The sequence below is a fragment of the Rhinichthys klamathensis genome, unplaced genomic scaffold, assembly GCF_029890125.1.
Source record: "Rhinichthys klamathensis goyatoka isolate OS25496 unplaced genomic scaffold, OSU_Roscu_1.1 h1tg000014l_1, whole genome shotgun sequence".
NCBI lineage: Eukaryota > Metazoa > Chordata > Actinopteri > Cypriniformes > Leuciscidae > Rhinichthys > Rhinichthys klamathensis.
Window position 1 is genome coordinate 1,768,142 of NW_026606566.1, and position 25,223 is coordinate 1,793,364.

The window sequence follows — 25,223 nt, forward strand, 5'->3', positions numbered from 1 at the left end:
TTGTTTTTTATAAACATAAATGAATTGAGGCAATCGGTTTCCTCAAATGAAATGAGTTAGCTTAACTCATTGGATTTGACTTTGTGTGTGATATTGTGAGCTAGCAGTAACTACAAGTGCTCTGAGTTCATTTAAAGTTTGTCATTTCACAGTTTTTACTCAATAAAGTGAAGTTTCAGCTATATACAGTATTAAATGCAGTGTAAAGTTTAATTGTGTTTTAAGAAATATTATTGTTTTAGTGAACTCGAATAAAATAAGTTCAGAGTACTCATAACTATTGTTTTTTGTAAACTTAAATGAATTGAGGCAATCGGTTTCCTCAAATGAAATGAGTTAGCCTAACTTGTTGGGTTTTACAGTAGCGTCGATCCACAATGCAGTGTTGAGTTCCACTTTGAAAGGGAATTTCGATTTCATGTTGACTTTAAAGTTATACAAAGCTCTGTCAGGCTCTGCCAAGTCAATAGTCCGCACATTTTTTGCCTTGGCAAAGACAGAAACTGATGGTTTTGTTAATGTGTGCTTGTTAAAAACCCCAAGGGATGGCAATTAAACAATACTGGTGTATGGAGAGAAGCTGTTTGGCTCTTGTGAAGACATCTAATGTGAGGATGCCTCAGGTCCAGAGTTTGAGGACAAGAGTTTCCAAAAATGTATGTTTATGAACAATAGAGTACAGTAGATGATCAACAATTTTGCCCATTGCAGTCTTGCATAAAGGCTTGAGTGGATGTTATAGTGTGCTGCTTGCCAGTGTGTGTATTTGTTAACTTTTCCATGGAGTCATCACTAAGAGCACCACATTTTTAGAGCAGGTCTGGACATGCATCAGTCGTTTCCAAAGCCTGAGTAACCACATGTCATTAATTCCCAGAGGGAAGTGGGGAAAGGAGAAAGTAAAAAAGAATCAACAGCAAAAGAAAACAGAAACAGAAGGACAATAGATTGATTAAAACATTAGACATTTATTAGGGAAGTTTATTAGGGAAGAACATGTTGACCTATGTATTTTTTCTCACAACTGAATTTATTATTATTTACATGTTTATGTATAAATAAATCATTATAAATATTAGTAAAATACAATTGTTTGTAAAGAATTTGCTGTAGGACTGGAGCTGTAACACTGTAATACTTGACCCTAATTTATACAGTTTATGAAGATTTCTAAACTACTTTAAAGTTTTTGAAACTACACACAAAAAAAAAGTTGAAACAAAATGTGTTAGAACACTCCATAGTCTCCCCATTATCTTCTGGGCAGGATAACCAATAGATAAAGACAAGATATGTTTTTTGTTGTTGTTATGGACTGTTGACAAGAGGGATGTGTATTCACTGTGTGAAAATGGATTTCAGGGTAAGTGATCTAATTTTGAGCAGCAAGAAAAAAAGTGTTTTAAAGCTTGTTGTTTTGCAGAACATCACAGTTATATGATATGAGAATAGTAAGGCCTGTAGTTAGGGAGTACATGTTATTTAAGGAAAATATAATTTTATTTTTAAAATGACATAATTTTTTTTCAAAGCTAGTCTGTGGGGTAAAACGCTTCCCACTATCATAATTACTGTAGTTACCACAGTCTGAACATCACATTCTTTGTTTTACCATCAAATGTTATCTAACTAGGCGGTTGAATAAAAAAATGTGGACTTTAATTTTTGTTAAAAATCGAATAACATGAAAACATTTTTCACACTTAGTTTTTAATTTTTGTCATTGTCACTGAAAACTATAAATTCTAGACACATTTAACTTTTGTTAAATGACACGGTCCTTAAGGGGGGCGTTTTCCCCCACTCTACCCTACATCACAGGAATTACTAATATTTATTATGGGAATGACAATAATGAGAATTTATGAGAAAAATCTGTCTTTCCATTAAGATTTTGTGGACTGGATTGAGAGCCTTGTTTATTTATTTTGTTTATTGAAACAATTAATGGGTCACAATGGCACAAAATAAGTGCAAAAAAGTAAAAGTATATAATAAACACTGCATGAATGTGACATATTTGTCAAATGACATCTATATCGATTTAAAACACTTGCAATACATGTTATATGGCAGTATGTACATGTTGAAAGATGTTGCAAATAGCCATATACTTCAATGAAGGGTGCTTTGAGTTTGCGAGCAGTGTAGTCTCGGCCGCATTGTATTTAACCTAACACACAGAACACAGTTCTCACCACTCAAAAACATGGAGCTTCTATAAATATACACACTAATGCTTCTCATAAAGATGTCAGCACAAGGAAACAACTGAACACACACACACACACACATAGATACAGTCACAATCATTTCTTTACTAACTCAAAATTCCTCATTAACACTATCAAGATACACACTTGCACATACATGGGTGAATTTGATCAAATCTGTCAAATTTCACCTCAAAACCAGAAGAGTTGTTTTTAAAAAAAATTTGCAAGAAAATTAAGCCTGTCTTTAGGACAAAATTATTTGTATTATGACATTATTTTCATGACAAGTACATTATTTTACTGTAATAAAAACATACTTAAATTGTATACATTTATTAATTTAATGTATTAATAAATCATTTTATGTATTTGTTGTACTGTCTTTACTGTAAACAAAAATAACTGAATTGACTAGATGCATTACAGTGTCTAAAATGATGTAAAAAAAAATATATTACATCACATGATGCAAAATCATGGTCCTAAAATGAAGATTCACATTTGTGAGAAATAATATATATATTTATTTTATTTTTATTTATTTTTTATTTTCTTTAAATGTGACATATTTTGCTGAGATTGGCCAACACATTCCTTTTCCAAAGCTGTGGATATTTTTGAGAACTAAAAGACCCTGACTACAGGAGGACCTGAAGAGGCAAGTTATAAAAGACATTCTCCTGTGACACCTGATAGTGTGCAATATGTAGTTGGGGAGCACATGAGAGCTTTGAAATGTTTACCATTCAGTAGGCCTACTAACCCTCTAGTGTTCCTCTTGCTTTCAAAAGCTGAGACCTCACCTGGTCTACACTCAGATCTTGTTTACAGGAACCTGTTCAGGTGAGATCCTGAGGGTGTAAGAGCACAGCTGTGCACAACAGTAAGACCCATCCCGCACATTAAAAGAAAACCACCCAAATATTAAAGCATTTAAATCACGCATGCTCCAATGCCAATAGCTTTCTTGCCACATGCTGTACGTCATGAGCCTTCACCTCCATTGTTTAGTGCAAACACTTCTCTTTAATGTGTATTTACCATTAATTGACACATTAGATGTTCCTTTGACAACATTACCTTTATCAGTACAGCACCATTAGATATTTTCATTGAACATTTGGCATGCAATGCTACACGGCTGCCCTCATGGTACAATCAAATTATGAACTTAACAAGCACAATAAATTAATGGGTATGAGTAATGTAAATAAACATTGAAAAAAAAATAAAAAAAGCATATATTTGGTTTAATATTGAGCTCGTTTTGTGAAATGCTTTAACGGAATGTCTTTGTGTGCTCTTGTGACATTGTAGAGGGGCATAGCTGAGAGTCTCATTTTCAAAGATATTCTTTCATTTTCCCTCCATTTTTTGCCACTCTCCTATCTCCTTTTCCCATCCTCGTCAGTTGTCTCAGCTCCTGATTTTCCTTCCCAGTGAGACTTTATCCCAGTGTCCATCTATCTTTGTGTTTGCTTACTTATCATCCAGAGAGAGATAGTGCCATGGAGCACTTTCTGAAGATAAAATAATGTTATATAGTCATATTTTAACTGCACTTGCAGCTCCTCACCACCATGTTGGACAACTGCTCCACCTAGAAACAGAGCCAAGACAAAATTATTAATTCACATAAATTAATTTGTAAAATAATCTAGCACAAAACCTTGTCAGGTGAAGTACTTCTTAAGTCCATTTTTGTTAGATAGTAGTTATACCAAATTGTTCTCACTCCAAAGAACACACTATTTGTGCCTTAACTGCTTACCATGACACAGATCTGGGGTTCAAAAACCTTACGCAAAGAAAATATATTTCCTTATATATAAATGATCAATATATTAATGGATTTAATGGTTATATTGAAAATATACAGAACAATATATTGTGTTAATATATTACAATATATTGAATAATACCTAAGGAATTGCCGCTTTTCATATATTGAAAAACATGTGACAATATATTTCCATATATATCATAATGTATGTCATATATACTGTACTTCATAACATATAGATCTACATGTGATATGGTACTGCATGTGTATAAATATATTGCACATATATTTACTCATGCAGTATATACACACATTTATAAGTATATAATATAACATATTTCTTATATTTTATAATTATTTACATTATACATTACATTAAACACTAACAGATCTCCCCCTAAATTAATATTGACCAAAAAGACATGAAATAAGAATTTAATTTTAACACTCACTCTTAACTCTTAACACACAGAAGCAAAGCATTAGATATTAGTCCAGGTGATATGTGCAAAATTTGAGGTGATATGTTCACTTTTTCATAAAAGCATGAAACTTAGTACCCTTATACAGTTTGGGACCCTGAACATTTTCAGAAATGGAGCCATCCCCAAAACGCCTAGTGGCGGCATTTTACTTTCCGACATAGCCAAATTATGTATTTTGTATCATATTACACATTATTGCACTTATTATTACCAGTTTGACTTTATTTCTGTCATACATCTACACACAGTCTTATTTAGATTTACAGAAGTTTATATGGTGATGTTTTATGGATGCATAATGTCACCATTATGGTGATTAGTATTTGCTTTAGTTGGACTCTCGACCCTTTACTTTTTAAAATGAGTTTTTATCTGGCCACTCCAACTCTGTGTTCATAAAGCACATTTGTTGTAGCAAGAGAAGCTATGACCTGGGCTGCGATTCCCAAAAGCATCGTAAGCCTATTTTGATTGTAAAGACCATTTGTTGCAATTGTTCTACGATCAAGTTAGGCTTAAGATGCTTTTGGGAAATAAAGCCCAGGTAATGATGGAAATGTTTAGATCAAATCAAATCCTACAATCCTGTAGTGGCCTGATACATTGAACCAGCATTGTAAACTGATTATACTAATGTTTTATTCATATTCATTACAGTAGCTAATTCCAGCAGTACTTTAATACTTTAATCAGTACTTTAGGGGGGCAGTTGCTCAGTGGTTCATGTAGGTTGTCTACAAACCGGAAGGTTGGTGGTTCAATCCCCGGTTCCACCTGTCGAGGTGTCAATGAGCAAGACACCTAACCCCAGCTGCTCCCGACGAGCTGGATGGCGCCTTGTATGGCTGACACCGCCGTCGGTGTATGAGAGAGTGAGTGAATGGGTGAATGTGAGGCAAATTGTAAAGCGCTTTGGTGGCCATTGGGTCTGTGAAAGCGCTATATAAATGCAGTCCATTTACCATTTAATAATCTGAAGATTTTCAAATCACACACAGACATCAAGAATCTACATATAAATCTCAACAATGGAGACAATCACACAAATGCTTCATGTTGCAGTGCATGATGGGAGCCACCAATCAAAACGCATCCATGGCTCACATCATGCATTACAGCATGAATAAATTATGCAGCGGAATTGTCCTGTAATTTTCATTGGTTTTTCCTGTTTGCTTTTATTTTGCTATTGTTTTGTTAGGACTTTAGTAGCTTGTTTTGTGATGTTCAGAGTTGATCTGTTTGTCACTAGTTTGTTTATTGTCACCATTGTTGAGATTCATATGCTGATTCTTGATGTCTGTGTGTCCAAACACAATAGCTTCTGTGCACAAAGTATTTTCAAAATTGTTCATATTGCTGTTGGAGCTCAAACTGTAGAATCTCAGGGCTACCGTCACCAATGCTAAAATTAGACATTAAGCATATAGTAAAATATTTAGACTCTGAACATGAATCAGGTTACAACATGAGGATAATGTTATAATCAAAACAAATTGTGTGCAGGTTTTCTCTTGCAGTAACAAATGTGCTCCATAAACACAATGTTTGAACAAACGGAGAAAATCTAACAATAAAAAAAGGGTCAAGAGCTCAACTAAAGCAAACACTGACCATCATAATGGTGACTTGAAATGAAAAATTCCATAAAACACTTCTGTCTATAAGTGCAATAATGTGTAATGGCTCGAAATCAGTAGTTCTTGTGTTTCTCTTTTTTTCTGTTCTTGTTGTTTCTCTTTCCTTCAATGATTCTTATTAACATTAGGTGTCACCACTAATGGCCAATCATCAATTAATTAATCACTTAATTATCTCATTAACTTCAACAGTGCTTCAGTGTTAATTTTTAACACCCTGTAGTTGGACCTATATGTACACCAGGAGTGTTAATTTAACACTGGGGATTTTGCTGTGTAAAGCCATCTCAAATTTCTTCAGTGACCTGCATGAACTGTTAACCCTTTCCTCTGCCTTATCCTCTTTGTGTTATATTACTTGGTGATTTCAACATACATGTTGATACTGTTTGTGCAGAATCGCGTGAACACTTGTCATTATTTGAATGTTTCAATCTTGTACAACATGTCGATTTTGCTACACACTCAAAAGGACACACACTGGATCTTGTCTGCACTGCTGGTCTACATAATGTTTCCGTGCTTGGATCTCAAATTGGACTGTCTGATCACCTCCTCATCGAACTAAACTGTGAAATGCCTCTTCCCCGCCTCAGGGTGAAATCCTCCGTAACCTCAATTCTGTTAATCCTTTACTGTTTCTGAATCTGTACAAACTCATCTCTCTGATATTACTGAACACACTAGCTCTCTCAATATCCTTACCAAATATAATGCCTGTATTTCCACTGCCCTTAATATACATGCCCCTCTTAAAAGTAGAGTTGTACCTTCTACACACGCGTCTCCCTGGTTTACCCCTGCACTTCGCAATCTAAAGTCAAGTCAAGTCAAGTCATCCTCATTTACATAGCGCTTTTAACAATGTAGATTGTTTCAAAGCAGCTTTACAGAGATAAACATATAATTCAAGGTAACAGAGATTGGTTTGGTTTTATAGCGGTTCTTGAATAATGTTATTTTCCAGCTAAAGTTAGTTTTGATTGATTCACTTCCGTCGAAATGATCATTTGTTATTAAATTAGGGGCCGCTAAGACGACACCGTTCTCTCTAAACAGACTTTAAACGCGAACCTATGATAAACGCTGATGGCGTTCACTTGCGCATTAAGAATTTATTCTATAGTTATGTGCATTTGAATATATGTGCACAGGCTTGTAATTCCCTACAAACCATGCCTAAACAAACTACTGTATTTAGGCATTTCTGTCCATTACTGCCTCTAAAAACAGCTGGTCGTCGTCTTTACAGGAAAACTGGTTTGACCGTTCACCTTACTGCTTACACTGACCATATCCAGTTGTACAAATCTGCTATAAACACTGCACACTCTAGTTACTACTCTACTATTATTAATAATGCATCCTCTCGACCTAAAGCACTCTTTTCTGTAGTCAATAAACTCACCAACACTCAAAAAAATGATATGTTGGCTTTACTTAACTTTTTTATGTAAACAGGTTCCACCGGTTCCACATAACTATGTTTCGTTAAACAAACATAATATGTTCATGTAACTTCAACATCATGGAATTTGGTCATTTTAAGCGACCCAATTAAACTCTGAGCTAATGAGTTAATTAAGTGAATAACTGAGTGATGATTGAGCATTGTTGAAGACACCTGATGTTAACAAGCAGAATCTCTAAAGGAGAAAACCGGAATGTTTAAGTCACCATTATGGAGATAAGTATTTGTTTTAGTTGGGCTCTTAACCATTAACTTATTAACTTTATATTTTGTTTGGTTGCTGTACATGAGTTATAACAGCCGGATGAACAATAAACAAAGGTCATCTGATGGTGTTGGTTGTGTTTTAACATAATCATTATTTCACAATCATTTGACCTGAGTCACTGAACTTATATTAAACCAAATTTCTGAGTTAAGTTTACCTTACGAATAATAGCAGCACTGTCATTGTAGAGCATACTATTTTTAGACTTTTCAATGAAATTTAAATGATCAAATAAATAAATAAAAAAGAAACTTCCTAAAAAAAATATTTTAAATAGGCACACACAGACATCAAGAATCAGCCTGTGAATCTCAACAATGGTGACAATTATAAAGCATGTTGCAGTGCATTCTGGGTGCCACCAATCAAAACTCATTCATGGCTCCCATCATGCATTGCTGCATGAATAAATAATGAGCTTATGATCTGTTTGTCACCATTGCTGAGATTCATATGCTGATTCTTGATGTCTGTGTGTGCCTACTCAGGATATTTTTTAAGAAGTTTATTTTTTATTTATTGACTTGATCATTTGAATTTCATTGAAAAGGCTAAAAATAGTATGCTCTACAATGACAGTAAGGTAAACTTAACTCAGAAATAGGGTTCAATATAAGTTCAGTGATTGAGGTCAAATGATTGTGAAATAATGATTATGTTAAATCACAACCAACACCATCAGATCTCCTCAGTTCATTGTTCATCTGGCTGTTATAACTCATGTACAGCAACCAAACAAAATCTAAAGTTAATAAGTTAATGGTCAAGAGCCCAACTAAAACACACACTTATCTCCATAATGGTGACTTAAACATTCCGGTTTTCTCCTCCAGAGATTCTGCTTGTTAACATCAGGTGTCTTCAATAATGCTCAATCATCACTCAGTTATTCACTTAATTAACTCATTAGCTCAGAGTTTAATTGGGTCGCTTAAAATGACCAAATTCCATGATGTTGAAGTTACATGAACATATTATGTTTGTTTAACGAAACATAGTTATGTGGAACCGGTGGAACCTGTTTACATAAAAAAGTTTAATAAAGCAAACATATCATTTTTTTGAGTGAACCCTCCTGTCATTAGTAACTCAGCAGACCTCTGTGAGTCATTCCTGCATTTCTTTCTAAATAAAATTTATAGCATTCACAATCATTTCCCATCCATGATCTCTCCTGTCTCCACACACGACTTTCCTACTGCTTTTCCACCTGGTACTCTCACTGATTTTGCCACCCCAACCCATTGCTTATATCTCTGAGCTAATCAAAAAAGCAAACGCATCTTCCTGTCATCTTGATCCCGCTCCTACTACTTTACTTAAAAAATGTGCACCTGTTATTTCTCTGCCGATTTCACTTCTCATCTCCCAACTACTAAGTACTAGTTCTGTTCCTCTGAAATTAAAAACTGCTGCTGTCACTCCTGTCCTAAAGAAACCCGGCCTCGACCCCTCTGACATGTTTGTTTACTTTAAAGTCACGTTTGATGCGAGAGATTTTGCAGGATTTCCCGTGTTCACAGGCGGCACTCTGTTGTCTGTGAATGGAATCTGTTAGTGTGTGGTGTGCTTTCCTGGTCACATTCGTGGCACTCCACACTATAGAGGAACAAAACGGATAAATCTATGATTTTTTTATCGTCATGTTTGTGGTCTCTCACATTTTGAAAAAAAATTATAAGATTTTAAAAATCTTTTAATGTGGCCCCAGCTTCAGATGATATTCTCAGATACTGCGATTTCATTGTAATCCTTCTCATAATGTCACTGAATTCACCATTAACTATTCACCTGAACATTTTATGATGTTGTATATGGTATCATTGTAATCCTTGACCATCAAAACATAGGGGTAGACATCACACTTTCCTGTTATCATGTTTGGTTCAGGATATATAATACAAAATATATAATTCAGTTATGGCGGAAAGCACGAGGCGTTTTTGCGATGGCTCCATTTCTGAAAATGTCCAGGGCCGCAAACTGTACATGTGTACCAAGTTTCATGCTTTTATGAAAAAGTTAACATAATTTTCACATATCACCTGGACTATATCTGTTGTAAATCATTCTGTGAATGTGTATGTGCGTACAAACATTAACATTAACATTAATATGGGAACATATATATGCAAAAGGATAAAACATTATGAATATTACATGTAATGCTATTTTTGTCTTCATTTCTACATTTTATATGCATCAATATAGCCATACATGGTCAATGCATATATTGTAGTATATTGAAAAATATAAGCACTAGTTTCCCATATATGGAAATTTATTATGTAATATATCGCATTATATTTTGCATTTACATATATTTTTGTTTCGTAATGGTATCCATGAAGAGTTCCTCCATTGCATGAATTCAAAATAAGCCATTAAAAAAGGCAAAAGAGGCATTTACCTTGTGTTGTCTTCCCACATAGTAAAGAATTGGTAGAGGGTCAAAGACTGCAGGTACGCAGCATGGCTGAGCAGATGCACCAGGGTTGTGGTGTTTGTACAAGGCTAATATCTGTGTGAAACAAATACACATACCAATACTACAATGAAAAAGAGAAGCAACGCATGTCTTATTTTACACACTGTAAAATAAGTGCACAAAATGGTAAAATATGAAGTTAACTCAGTAGTGAGCTGAAAGTGATTTATACTAAAGTGAGAGACTTTAACATATCAGTTACCTGTTCACTCATTCACATGGTCTGATTAGTAGCCTATTCATAGGTAAAGTTGACATTACATAATGGCATTTTGATAATCAGATGAAGTTGTATAATTGGTAGAATATATACAAATTAAAATGTAAAAAAAATGTACAGTGAAAACTCAAATAAAAATTAAATCTAACCCAAAAATACTTGATTAAGTCTAAATTTAATCTAACTGCTTGATTTAATCCTTATTGATACAACCAGTCCAAATATTAAAAAGCATTTAAAAGAATAGCTAGCTGTGAGTATCCCTGTAATATCTTACTGGTCTCTGGCTAATGACACAAAGGTACATTAGTAAAAAAGTCTGAACATACAGTGCCTACTAATTTTTTATTATTATAGGGAAGTGGTGTAAAACTGTTTGCTTAATCTTTGTGTGTGTGTGTGTGTGTGTGTGTGTGTGTGTGTGTGTGTGTGTGGGCGTAAGGTTCAGTTCCCTTTCAAGATGGTCTCTCAACATTGTACACAGCTTTGCTGACACTATGGGGAAACACCTTTCTCCTGAGAATACTGAAGCCTGGTTCGCCCAAAGCCCTGCAATAGCCGATGGCACTCAAGCGCACAAATGGAGGCAAGACAGAAGCCTCTCGTTTGTTGTTGAGTCTTCACAAAAAGTGGATTACTTCAAGAATCCCCTTGAGTGTTCCAGCAAAATTCAAAGAAGATGAGCTTCAAATTTTGCATCACATGTGTGGCACGCATAGAGCTCCCAGACAATCACTATATGTGCATTGTGTGCCTGGGTCACATGCACAAGGAGGTGGCCACTGAGGTGCCCAGCTGCCCTCATTGCGACGTGATGAGCTTAAGACTCTCCAGAGAAGGATAGCTCCCCTCTGCCGCTTCAACAGAGCCACAGAGAAGTAGCAGGAAACTTTTGCGCCATCCAGGGCTCACAACCCTTGTCTCATTCACTGCTTCAGAAGATAGAGAGTGTGATAATGCCCATGTCAACAGCAGCTTCTGAGTCAGAGGACTAGTTGGCCAGCCATTTTGAGTCCTCTGGCCATATTGATGATGAGTTTATTCGCATAATCTCCAAGGCAGTTGAAGAGCTCGACTTGGAATGGTCTCCTCCTGCTGATCCAGAGCACAGCAGGCTAAATCCCTGAAGTGCACAACAAGATTCCCAAGATGTGGCATGCCCCGACTCAGCTCATGCTCACATATCGGGTTTGCCGCTTCTCGCGGCAGTGGATGGCGGCGACCTGCTGGGGTACTCCAAGATTCCCCCAGTCGAGGAAGCTATTGCCGCTCACCTCTGCCCCTCTGCATCACTCAAAGTGAAGTCCTCTGTCGCGCACCCATACAAGCCATGTTGCACCACTGCTAGCATCACTTGGAAAGTGTATGCAGTGGTGGGCCAGGCAGTGTCAGGCCTCCACTCGATAGCTGTCCCGCAGGTTTTCCAAGCAAAGATGCTGAAGCATCTCGACGAGGATGGCCCTGACCCAGAGATCTTCAGAGAGCTTTGCAGTGCCACCAGCTTGACCCTGCGAGCTACCAAGATCCTTCGGCCATTCCATTCCATTCGTATTCGAGTTGCCTTGAAGGGCGCAGAGAAGGCTGTCCACCTGAGTGGGATGAATCCCAGTGGGAAGTTGTTGAATCCCTTGGTGAGTGATTCACAGGCGCAAAAAACAATAAAGAGCTATTAGCATCGTCCGCCCAGTGCTCCTCCAGAACGCGGCCGACCCATGCTTCAAAACCGCGCACTCAGGCAGAGCCCAAGGACTTTCGGCCACAACGTTCCTATTTCCATTCTCACCCTCTTCTCACGCTCGCAACGAGCCTGTTGATGTGGGCAGACCAGCATCTCCTATCTACTCAAGCTGTTCATCTCCTTAACCATCTCAACTGCGCCCGGACATGCTGTAGAGACACAGGGTAGCCCAAGAAGAATGGAGGCTACACCCTCAGACAGTGAATATGATATGGAGCATATTTAGATCAGCGGAAGTCGACCTCTTCGCATCAGTAGAGAACTCTGTCCACTGATTTTCTCCCTAGCGGAGCACTCCACACTGGGAGTGGATGCGCTCACTCACCGCTGACCAAAAGCGCGCAAATACGCGTTTCTCCCAGTGAAAATTCTGCACCAAGTGCTGTGCAAAATCAGGGAGGAAAAGGAGTCAGTGCTGCAAGTTGCGCCGAAATGGCCCACACAGCCTTGTGTGTAAAAGTGTATGTGGCCGCATTGGTCCATCTACCATTCCCACTTCGGATTTCGCTCTAGGTTTGAGAACCAGGGCTTGCTATTCCTTAAAGTCGCTTTAATCAGCTCCTTTGAAAGTGCTCTCCTTTAAGACAGCATTTTTGCCTTTATTATGATGGGACAGTGAGTAGACAGGAAGCGAAGTGAGAGAGAGAGAGGGGAACGGGATCGGAATGGTCCACAAGTAGCCCGAAGTGCAACAACGCTATATGTCGGAGCTCTGCCCACTAGGCTATCAGCTCCGACAAGACGCCACTTTTGCTTGCGCTCGCTTCTGTTAAGCGAGTAGGTGATATGCAAGCTCTCCCAGTCAGCGAGTCTTGCATAGATTTCGGCCCTAATGACCATATGGTCATTCTTAATCCAAGGAATGGTTATGTGCATAAGGTGCTCTCAACGCCATTCGGGGCTCAGGGTGACAACCCCACAGCAGATGAGGACCTCCTTCCACAAATGCTTTGCCCTGTATGCGCTTTGTGCATTTATATTGAGTGCACCAGACAGTTTAGACCCTCTGATCAGCTTTTTGTGTACTTTGGTGGCCGCACTAAAGGCCTGCCTGTCCCTTTAAAGGGGAACTTGGCAACTCTAGTCATTTCTTCGCTGATTTTCACTTTTGTTGTCGCATGTTTTCTCATCGAGCTCCCCCTACAGCTGTGCGGCATATATTTTCACAACACTGTCATAAAAAAACTCACTTGTGGCACCTTCCTCCCGCTTTCTACCGCTGCTCATGTGCACTTGTTATTATCGGAGCCGGCCAACTTACCAAGGACAGTATACCGTGTATACATTTTTAATGGAGGGACAGAAATCTCTCGGACTAAATCTAAAATATCTTAAACTGTGTTCCGAAGATGAACGGAGGTCTTACGGGCTTGGGGCTAGGGTGAGTCATTAATGACATAATTTTCATTTTTGGGTGAACTAACCCTTTAAGGACATTATCTCAGGCAGCTCACACATTAAAAACAGTCAGGATCCTCAGGTATGATCTGTTTTCTTTTCTAACAAAGACAACAAGTTTCATAATAAAACCTGGTGAAATTTGAAGCTCGCATAGGCAAAACTTAAAAGCTAAAAAAGAAAGAACATTACAGTGACGTAAAGTGTATAGCATTTCAGCCCTTGGGGTAACTAGTCATTCAAAACTTGTTTTCTCTACATTGCCAACTCTTGACCTCAAATGTACCTCTGGATACTATCTGTGCATTGTAAATGAACTAACATACTCTACATAGCCACGGTTGCAACTCTTTTTTAAAGTGGTGTTGTGTATTCTTGCTCTAAAAATGATTCAGGCAGGAAAACGAAACATGCTGTTTTCTGTTCTAAATAGTATTAAAGATTAGACATAGTGCATACCAAATCATGTTGCAAATATTAATCCTATCAAGTAACTGGTATGACATACTTTTCTGGTGTATTTTCATAGTGTGCCTGTACACTATTTTAGTCTAATATTGGCACAAGTCTTTGAACAGCACCAGAGAATGTTATTCATGAGTTAAAGGATTTCTTTCAACTTGTCCAGGTAAAGAAAACTGAGTGGTATGAAGCTGCAGCTCCCACAGGTATAAATGTTAAGTCCAGTAATAATGTTTAGGTCTGCATAATTTGCACTGTGCAGATTTTCCACAAAACATTTCAGTGCAGAAAACTTCTAAAAGCCAAATTCACTTGGGCCATGCTATGTCCAGACACTGGCATTCTGTAACTTTTGCTAAACACTTACTGGCGAAGTACTGTTCATACTTTTATATACATTATGTGCATTTTTTCTCTATATATTAGACTTATTTTCTGCACCGCACAGTGGTCAACTATTGTTTTTGTTTTTTTGTGATTTATAAAGTAATTAAATTAATTGAAATTATATGTTGTATCATTTGTCAAGTGGGACAGGGGTGGAAAACAACACCCTACCTGAGAGTATTTGTTCTCAGCATTCCAGATGTAGGTGCAGGAGCCCATGCAGTAGTTAGCATAGTATCCTTTAGGCTTGTGGATCCACTTCCAGCCCAGATCTTGCCGAAAGTCAATGTAAAGCTTACGCATACAGCAGGTCTCCGTTTTTCTGTCAGAGAATATTGGAAAGGAGGGATTTTATCTTGTTGTGTGTTCAGTGGCTCTTGCTTAAGTCAGTTACACCTCATTATTAGATAGAAATAATTGACAGGGGGTTGAGTTATTGAATTAGTCACCCTATTCAGTTTTTCCCCCCAGGCTGGAATTGCAATGTATAATTTTGTGGCGGTGTTTTTTGTTTTTTTTATTATCCAGTTGTGTGAACAGCAGTTGGACTGGAATCTATTTCGTGGTCTATTTGACTCTTTGAAGTCCTGTTAAAAATGTATTTAAGCATTCAAAAATGTATTATGTAGGGACACCGCTGTGCAAGCTTATAAACTAAATATATTTTTTTAATTAAAATGAACTATTTCTATTTTCTTCAGTTTAACATATATTTCAGCTCAAACTATATGAAGAATTGAGTTATTATGTGAGAACAGATTGTTTTAGAGGAAGTGAGAGAACTAACATACCACTCAGTAACCACTCAATAAAGAGAAAATCAAATAAAATGAAAATCATCTTATTGGCTAATTTATATTTTAAATTTATAATCCCTGAAGAAGTTACTTGATCAAACTGCTGCTAATAAAGACTTTTCTGTTCTGTCTATAAGCTCTGATCATTTAAAATGTATCATTTAAAACTGGATCTCCTTCATAGACAAAATATTACTGAGCAGAAATGGTTTTAGAGTTAGTGAGAGATAAAGTAACCACTCAATAAAGAGAAAATTTGAAACATCTTCCAGTTCATTGGGTACGATGGCGCGTTTTGGCTGCCGCTCTTCTCACGGTTTGTTTGTTTGTTTGTTTGTTTGATTGTTTGTTTTAATGTTAACGCGGGTTCTGTAATTCTGCTGTTTTTAGTTATCAAGTCATTCACACTTGCAATGTGGTGGGACTATTGCACACATTTAGGATCTTTGCTCCTATTTGTCTGCATTCTCTGGAGAACTCAGGAGCTTCATCGGAGGAGTTTACCCTGTGGCAATACTGATAATTTACACTGCCTTGGGACTGCTGTGGTCCTGGACTCACGGAGCATGGCTTTAAGGGACACCGCACACAAGCTGTTAAACTTAAAACAGAACTATCGTTTGCAAAAAGACGCTTATGAACTTGAACTTATGAGCCTGTTGAGACGAAGGCGGTATATACACTCACCTAAAGGATTATTAGGAACACCTGTTCAATTTCTCATTAATGCAATTATCTAATCAACCAATCACATGGCAGTTGCTTCAATGCATTTAGGGGTGTGGTCCTGGTCAAGACAATCTCCTGAACTCCAAACTGAATGTCAGAATGGGAAAGAAAGGTGATTTAAGCAATTTTGAGCGTGGCATGGTTGTTGGTGCCAGACGGGCCGGTCTGAGTATTTCACAATCTGCTCAGTTACTGGGATTTCCACGGACAACCATTTCTAGGGTTTACAAAGAATGGTGTGAAAAGGGAAAAACATCCAGTATCCGGCAGTCCTGTGGGCAAAAATGCCTTGTTGATGCTAGAGGTCAGAGGAGAATGGGCCGACTGATTCAAGCTGATAGAAGAGCAACTTTGACTGAAATAACCACTCGTTACAACCGAGGTATGCAGCAAAGCATTTGTGAAGCCACAACACGCACAACCTTGAGGTGGATGGGCTACAACAGCAGAAGACCCCACCGGGTACCACTCATCTCCACTAAAAATAGAAAAAAGAGGCTACAATTTGCAAGAGCTCACCAAAATTGGACAGTTGAAGACTGGAAAAGTGTTGACTGGTCTGATGAGTCTCGATTTCTGTTGAGACATTCAGATGGTAGAGTCAGAATTTGGCGTAAACAGAATGAGAACATGGATCCATCATGCCTTGTTACCACTGTGCAGGCTGGTGGTGGTGGTGTTATGGTGTGGGGGATGTTTTCTTGGCACACTTTAGGCCCCTTAGTGCCAATTGGGCATCGTTTAAATGCCACGGCCTACCTGAGCATTGTTTCTGACCATGTCCATCCCTTTATGGCCACCATGTACCCATCCTTTGATGGCTACTTCTAGCAGGATAATGCACCATGTCACAAAGCTCGAATCATTTCAAATTGGTTTCTTGAACATGACAATGAGTTCACTGTACTAAAATGGCCCCCACAGTCACCAGATCTCAACCCAATAGAGCATCGTTGGGATGTGGTGGAACGGGAGCTTCGTGCCCTGGATGTGCATCCCACAAATCTCCATCAACTGCAAGATGCTATCCTATCAATATGGGCCAACATTTCTAAAGAATGCTTTCAGCACCTTGTTGAATCAATGCCACGTACAATTAAGGCAGTTCTGAAGCCGAAAGGGGGTCAAACACAGTATTAGTATGGTGTTCCTAATAATCCTTTAGGTGAGTTTTGGATGCAGTTACAGCCTTCCTTCTTGTTCTTCTTCAAACATCTGTGTTACTAAGAGTCGGCGTCAGACTAAAAAAGTGTCACATACTGGTGCGGTCCACAGTAATTTATCTTCTCTTGTTCGATCGGAGCTACCTTCTGTGCTGTCCTAGAGCCCAGTAAATGCTGCTTTATTTGATGCACACTCAGTAAACAACAAGGCTCTACTTTTATCGTACATCATTGCAGATAGAAAACTGGACCTATTGTTTTTAACCGAAACATGGCACAAACAAAATGATGGACTTGTCTTTAACCAGATTAGAGGGCTATGGGCTGTTTGATCTCCCGCGACTCACTTGCAGAGGTGGGGGGATTATTGTGGTACACAAACTGCTATTTAACATCAGCACTGTGTGTGTACAACAGTTTACATCATTTGAATGCCTTGTGTTGAGTCTTTCTGCCTCTAAAGCAACTATCATCGCTACCGTCTATCGACCACCAAAGGCAAATGAAGAGTTTGCTGACTTGTTGTCAATGTTGTGTTGGTAAACAAGAGAATCCTTATTTTGGGAAATTTTAATGTACACATAGACCACAATGATGACAAAGGACTTTTTATTTTTACTGGATTGTTTTAATCTTACACAGTTTATTAGTGGCCAAACACACAACAAAGGTCATACTTTAGACTAGGGATGGGACGGTATGAAAATTTCATATCACGATTATAGTGACCAAAGTTATCACGATTATCAATATTATCACGGTTTTGTTAAAATGAGATGGAAATGTTCAAAAAGAACTGATGCTCACCCTGAAAACATTTGAAAATCAACAAACAAAAAATACAATTAGCAGTAATATGCACTTTTTTAAGCATCAACATTATATTAACATTAACATGGAGCCCTGAGAGTGAGAGGTATAAGTTTTCCTAGTGCAGGTTTTAATGAACCCGTCATTAAACCCTATCATTAATAATGATAATAACACTTATGGATGTGTGTGACTGAATATTATTATTATTAATAAATAATAAATCACTTTCTCTCTCTCTCACACACACACACGCACGCACACACACTTTAAATGAACAAAATATGTTGGTTGGGTCAGGGTGACTAAACTACTGGCATACTTATAATGACTGTTGTAAATAGCAACGCACTACACAGCGCACATCCATGTCTCGGATCACCGCGGACGCAATCTCTGGTTTCATTCAAATGTGTATGTCTTGCGTCTCAGTTTTGATTGTATTGAAAATTAAATCAGAGTAATTTAGTATTAATACTACTACAATATTGTTGTAGTGATCACATTTACTTTACGATTGATTTGGACACCGTAACTTGTATAATGGATTTATAAACCGGTAAGATTTAAAAACATTAAGTTAATCACAATTCAATAATTCATGTCCCTGAAATTATTTCTGTGGTAAAAAATAAAAAAATAAAACTGTAATAAGTTTACTATGAATGAATACAATACATTATCCTTTAAATGTCACCCTTAAAGCTGCTGTAGGTAACTTTTGAAAAAATGTATTTGCTAAAAATGTCATTATGTCCTGACAGTAGAATATGAGACAGATAATCTGTGTAAAAATCAAGCTCCTCTGGCTCCTCCCAGTGGTCCTATTGCCATTTGCAAGAAATACACGCTCCCGGTCAGAAACAACCAATCAGAGCCGGGAGGAGTGTCTTAGCAGTGTCAGTCACGCTCGTGTACGCGCTGATCACACCCCTCTCTTGCACAGCGCGAGCGCCGGAGCGCGAGCCGTCGTTCAAACTCAAGATTGCCGGCGAGCTGCAGCTGTGCTTATGACGGAGAAACAACCTAAACTGCCAATTCTCGAGTGACACCTGCTCATAAAACAAAGAGGTAAAAGGAAAAAGACTGATGACGATAAACAAGCGAAAAAGAAAGAATTACACAGAGCCCATTGACTCGGTGTCAAAACTCTAGCCGCATAACATGTAGATAAAATGTCACGCACTCTGCTAAGCAACAATTGAAACCTGCTAATTCACTGGCTTGTCATGTTGCTGAAATAATGTACTAGCACACCTTATCTAGCATTATATATCGCTAGAATAATTACTTACATACTGTAACGTTAGTTACCGTTATATTAACGTTATCTTACTAGCTATTTATAACTTATAGAAAGAGTGCAACGTTATAAAGTTACATGTAGGCTATTGCAAAATACATAATGATTTGAGGACCAAGTTTGTAGTCAAAGTATGGGCAGGCCATAGTCAATGTAAAGCATATTGTTGACGTTTAGTCCCTATTAGTGAATGTGCCATATAACTTTTTATCCACCGTCATCGGTGGGCCTGTTTACTAGCCTGCGCGTTCACGACAGGCTCCGCTGTGGAGTACGAGCTGTGGAGGGAGGGCTGTAGCGCAGCAGAGAGCAAGGGGGTGGGACCTGTAAGTTGTGCTTGTTCAAATTTTCAGGCTAAGTCAACGTTTTCTCAAAACTCCCTACTGCAGCTTTAATAGTTTGAATATGTTCGTTCGTCTTGGCTCAAATCCACTTGCTGTAAAACTTTTCTCTTCGCGGAAGCTTTGCAATAATTACAAGTGAGATAATGAAATAATTCATCTCCAATACATTTTTTGTTTAATTATTTGCCCAAGTTAGTTGTGGTATTAAGGTAAAAATTAACTCAGTGGGTGGTTGTCACGTAACGTTAGATGACCTGTTTCCCCCTTTTGCAGCGAATTTCCTCTTGCAAGATTTGCAGACAGGGTGCCCATCCTCGATTAAATTGCCCTCGGGACTCTTGTAATAGCCAAAATACGACCATACCTCCGATTTTGTCCTCTTGGATGGCTGAAAAATCTCCCGTGCGCTGTCACTGCCCTCCGCCATGTCATGTCAAAAAAACAACATTGCATCTGCTCGCCTGCTCGCGCTTGCGTCAGACTGATTCTGGCTGGACAGGATTTACCGCGAGTTTTCAAAATCACGATAATCAAACACGGTTTTTATGATAATTAAATTTTAAACGATAATACTAACCGCCAGGACATTTTATCGTGGTTTATCGTGAAACCGGTAATCGTCCCATCCCTACTTTAGACCATGTGATTGCAAATGATTCATTTGTGTCTCAGCTGTCTTCTGTTGATATTGGTCTTTCTGATCATTTAACAAGTAACGTCAGTCAAGGGATGATTTTGGTTGCAGGGGTTGCATTTTGGTTGGAAATGAAAGTCGGGTTGACGACGTTAGATTGACGTCAGAACCCAACGTCGGATTGACGTCAGCATCTAACGTCGGACAGATGTTGGATTTTGGTTGGAAATGAAAGTCACGATTTTCATTTTCAACCACAATACAACGTCTGTCCAACGTTGGAGATTAATGTCAATCTGGCGTTGGATTCTGACATCAACCTGATTTTCATTGTCAACATTGGGTTTGGTCTTCTAAATGCGAAAATTGTCATTGTTTTGGAGCACACTAGCTTATAGATAACAGTAAGGCTAACATATTCATACTATAAGCCAAAAAACTTTAAATAGGGCCCTATTTGAGGGAACAGCCATTTGGGTGTCCGAAACCATTGTGGAAATTATTGAGTGCACTTATTCAATCTCACATTCAATCCCACTACTGCAACTGTGTTCTAGAAATAAATTTGATATTGATATGAGGGTAGGTATGTATGCAGGCATAGATCAGAGATATAAAAGGTACTGTAACTATTACATACAACAATGCAACAATAATAAAACAATGCATTGAAATGTACTTTTTACATAAGTACTTTTAAAAACAAGTACTTCTGTACTTTTACTTAAGTAAAAATCTGTCTTTACAACTTTACTTTTGTAACGGAGTAATATTTGACCAGTAGTATCTGTACTTTCACTCTGGAAGTTGTGTACTTTGTCCACCTCTGATTCCGACATTTGGTCAACATGAGAAGAGTATAAGTGTTTAGGTATTTGCTATTTATTTTCTTGTTCTGTATCTAAACATAACAAAGCATAAAAGGTGAAAAAGAGCAAAGAGACTTACTCATCACAAGTTACATCAGTGCCAACATCTCGTTTCCTGCGAGCGGATGCAAGGGAGTTGCCATTAGACGGCAAGGATAAAGCCAAAATGTAAGGCTTCACCATCATTTCTGCCAGACTGGCAGTGTCACCTCTCTGTTTGTCTAGTCCTATAAATATGCACATATACACACAGAAAAAGATGAAAGATTATGTCAGTTTTGGATTCTTTTGGCATACATTTCCAACACTATGTTTCAGATTATTGAGATTATTTTACCTGATATAGTGAAGAGGAATTTATCTGTACTCTGCAGGCCTGTCTTACAGCCACAGTATAACCTCACTTCTAAACTTTCTTCATCTTCTGTTAAACATACACACACACACAAGAATATTTGGATTTTGGAGTCTGCTGTATATGTAACACATAATACAACTGCTAGTGTAGCTGCCCTAACATCAAAGAAAGAAAAAAATGGGTAAATAAAAATTAGTCACTCCATCTAAAAAGTCTATTTAAGATGAATTATGTAGGGTTTACAAATATAACTTTGCTTTCCATTTATCATTTAAAGGGGTCATATAATGGTACATGCACTTTTTCAAGTTGATTGTACTGAAATGTGTGTTGGCAGTGCCTGTACACAACCATCATATAATGATAAAAATCCATCCAGTGTTTTTGTTTTAATCTCCTTATATGTTTTCCCCTGCCTCAAATCGAGCCGTTCGACCGTGTGACGTCACACGGTCGGACGCCCCTCCCGCGATTGTTGATTGACAGCCAGGTTTCAACACAGAACCGCCCTCGCTCGTGAGCCAGCTGTCAATCATAGTCTGCGCGGACCGGCGCTGTCATTGTTGATATGCTGGAGCACTGTCTATGAGCAGAATGGCGTCTAAGCGATTGGTGTTCTGTTCTTGGGTGCAATAACGAACACAGCAGTCATTTTAATGTTCCTAAATCCGAACCGCTTAAGACGCAGTGGCTGAGTTTGTTTTCGAAGGGAATATTCCCCACGAGCAACGTCAATGCTCTCATGTTTGCGCGAATCATTTCTCAGCAGACTGCTTTATAAACGAGGATCAGTATAAAGCTGGTTTTGCTAAGAAGCTGCTCATGAAAAAAGGATCGGTACCAGCTATTCGTGTTCCTGCTGAACCTCTAGAACAACTGAAGTGAGTGTAACGTTTTATTAACCTTTATATTAATATTTATATCTTTGCAAATCGCTTGCACGCTTCACGATGAATGAGTCTAAGGTTTACACTCAGGGTACATTACGGCATGTTTTCTATGTACGACGTTCTCAATATAATTCATAATCCCACGTTTATAATGAACAACGCGTTATGGTTATTGTGTTATTGTGTTACAAACGTGTACGCACAGAACAGAGGGGCGGGGTGAGCAAAGCTCATGATCATTTAAAGTCATATGCACTGAAACGGCGTGCTGAAAACAGAGCTGTTTTTGACCAGGTAAAATAACAGTTTTCTTACAATAGTAATGAGAATTTTTAATTAAAGTATATTACAAACTTTTAATTTAGACCCTAAAGAATCATATTAGCTTGTACAAAAATGGCATTATATGACCCCTTTAAAGAACACTTTAATTATTCGATACCACAGCAAAAGTACAGAAATACAGGTAGGGGAGAGCGGTGCACAATTTAAGGAGTAAACAAACACACAGCTATACAGCATAGTTCAAAACATAACAATAATTCATCATTTCCGAACATTGACTCTCAGTCTTTATTCACCTTTTTTCTCATGGTTTCTCAATAGAATTCATAGAAGTACAGAATAGATTAGCATTGTTCTAATAGGTGCACATTGTAACACAGTGGGGCACGAGGCCCAGTAAAGTTTTGCTGTGCCCCAGTAAAAATAAATCCTGAAAAAGCTATACACAGTAGATATGTCTATCCTCATTTTTGGAAGTTATTTACATTATTTAAATTATTTAAAATTTGAAGGCTGATTGTAAGGCCAGCTGAAGCAAAAAATGTCCTGTGCATCCTCTTCAATCACCTCAGCCCTCGACTTGAGTCGCAGTCTGTCATTATGACGATTATGCATAATATGACATTTTCTCCAGAGACATGAAATTAAGTTGCTAGTGACCTTGGAGAAAAACTGAGCAAACTTTATACTGACCTAAACAAAGTGTGACTGTTGTGAATAAAACAAGTTGTCAAATTTGTTTAAAAAGTTTTTTCTTGATTATTATTGCACTTCCATAGACACCGGTGTTTATTTTTAAAACTATAAATATTTTGGGAAGTACTTTTGTGTGTTTATATATCTAAAAATAAACATTATTTGTGTTGAAAACACTGATCAGTTGTGATAGGATGACAAGTGTTGCTGAGCGAGTCTCTCTCTGGCTAAAGCGTGAAAGCAGAATTGAATTGAGCAGTATGATTACATATATCACACACCATGCTAATCACACTGATGTGATCGTTGTTTAAAAATTACCATGGTAAAGTAGAGTTCCAGTGTATAAAAATATGGAGTTTGTCATTGTCATCACCCAAACAGTAACCACTTCTGAGTCCAAAAAATGTTCACCTAAGCAATATTATGCAAAATTCACTTTTACAAGGTGTTTGGACATGTAAGCACAAAAATATATATACAAGAATAAGAACTCAATTTACGTGCTGTCTCACGGCTCTGTGTGTGCGCACAGAAAATAGTGCACGAATGCTGAATTGAGTTCTCTTTTGCATTTTCTTGAGCTTGAATGAATCGCTATTTAAAATCGCTTGAATTTTTAAATTGGCAGACTTAAAAACACATGCAAATGATCAACTTTTACTCTATGATGGTTATACTTTCCAAATAATCTGCGAATCACACGCGTTCCGAACCGTGGGACAGCTTTTTGTGCTGAATTTGAACTCCCTAATAATCTGGCAGGGGTCAACAGCAACAGTTGGATCATAGATCAACAACAATTTGTTACACCCCTAGTGAACAGAGTTAAAACTTAGTATTTCCAGCAAAACTGTAGTAAACGCTTTATGTCTTTAGTCTGCCAAGAAACAAATCTGTGTTCCAGAACTGTCTTCCAGGGACTAGTTGCATAGACTGCTACAATCTTACAAGTTAGTCATTAAAAAAAAATTCAAGTCAGTTACAGAAAAACGTAGGTTGGTCTAATTTGGTACCGAAAATTAAGACTGATTGCCCCTTGACTAACTGCTAGTTGGTCATAAAAGTTCTTAAGACACAGTCGTGACATAATGACTATGATTATGCACATGGCCCCAGAGGACAAGTTCCACAACTGTAGCAATAAGCACTGTCTATAAGCAGTTATAGCTCATTTCTTCTAATCTCAGCATTAATAACAGTATCCTGCATTGTTGTCTCACTGAGGTTTTGAGTTATCACAATAGACAGTCAAGAAAAAGTAGACTGTTTTAACCAATTTTTTTGTGAGCACAAGAGCACAAATTAAGGATGGTTATTTTAAATGTAGTCATCAACTGCTATTGGGAAACTGCAACTGATGTTAGCTGAATGCAGCCATGACCTTACCTGAACTCTGCAGCCATTCTGTCATCGTCTGTTTCACGTCAAACGAGAGCCAGCGATTGGACAAATCCTTGGAGACAAAGCGGGTGCCCAGATATCGAGCCTGATCGCCTACTCCATGATACAGTTCCAGCCTCTGCTCTTGGTCCATGGTGGGATTCTTAATCCGAAGCCGTAACTCGGCTTGAGACAGCAGCCGGTAGTCCGGAATACTCTGTCTCATCTGTGATACGTTAAAAAACATCTGATGCTTTGTGCCATTCTGAGCTAGAGAGAAAGTGAGAAATAATAAGAAAAGTTCATGGTTATTTTATAGCTCAGACAACAGACCACTTTTATTGTCAGATAAACCACCAAAGCACTGATTTTTTTTTTTATATCCGTAACGATAGGTGGTACAGTA

General features: G+C 37.9%; 1 protein-coding gene across 1 annotated transcript in view; it reads right to left on the bottom strand.

The window, feature by feature from the left end:
* Positions 1–1,902: 1,902 nt before the first annotated feature.
* Positions 1,903–25,223, bottom strand: part of tgfb1a (transforming growth factor, beta 1a) — a 32,545-nt gene continuing 9,224 nt past the window's right edge. The window contains exons 2-7 of the mRNA XM_056271036.1: positions 24,824–25,087; positions 21,543–21,629; positions 21,285–21,432; positions 14,728–14,878; positions 10,274–10,384; positions 1,903–3,816 (exon numbers count right to left, since the gene is read on the bottom strand). Coding sequence (XP_056127011.1) covers positions 3,769–3,816; positions 10,274–10,384; positions 14,728–14,878; positions 21,285–21,432; positions 21,543–21,629; positions 24,824–25,087 — 809 coding nt within the window. The 3' untranslated portion in view covers positions 1,903–3,768. The remainder of the gene's footprint in view (positions 3,817–10,273; positions 10,385–14,727; positions 14,879–21,284; positions 21,433–21,542; positions 21,630–24,823; positions 25,088–25,223) is intronic.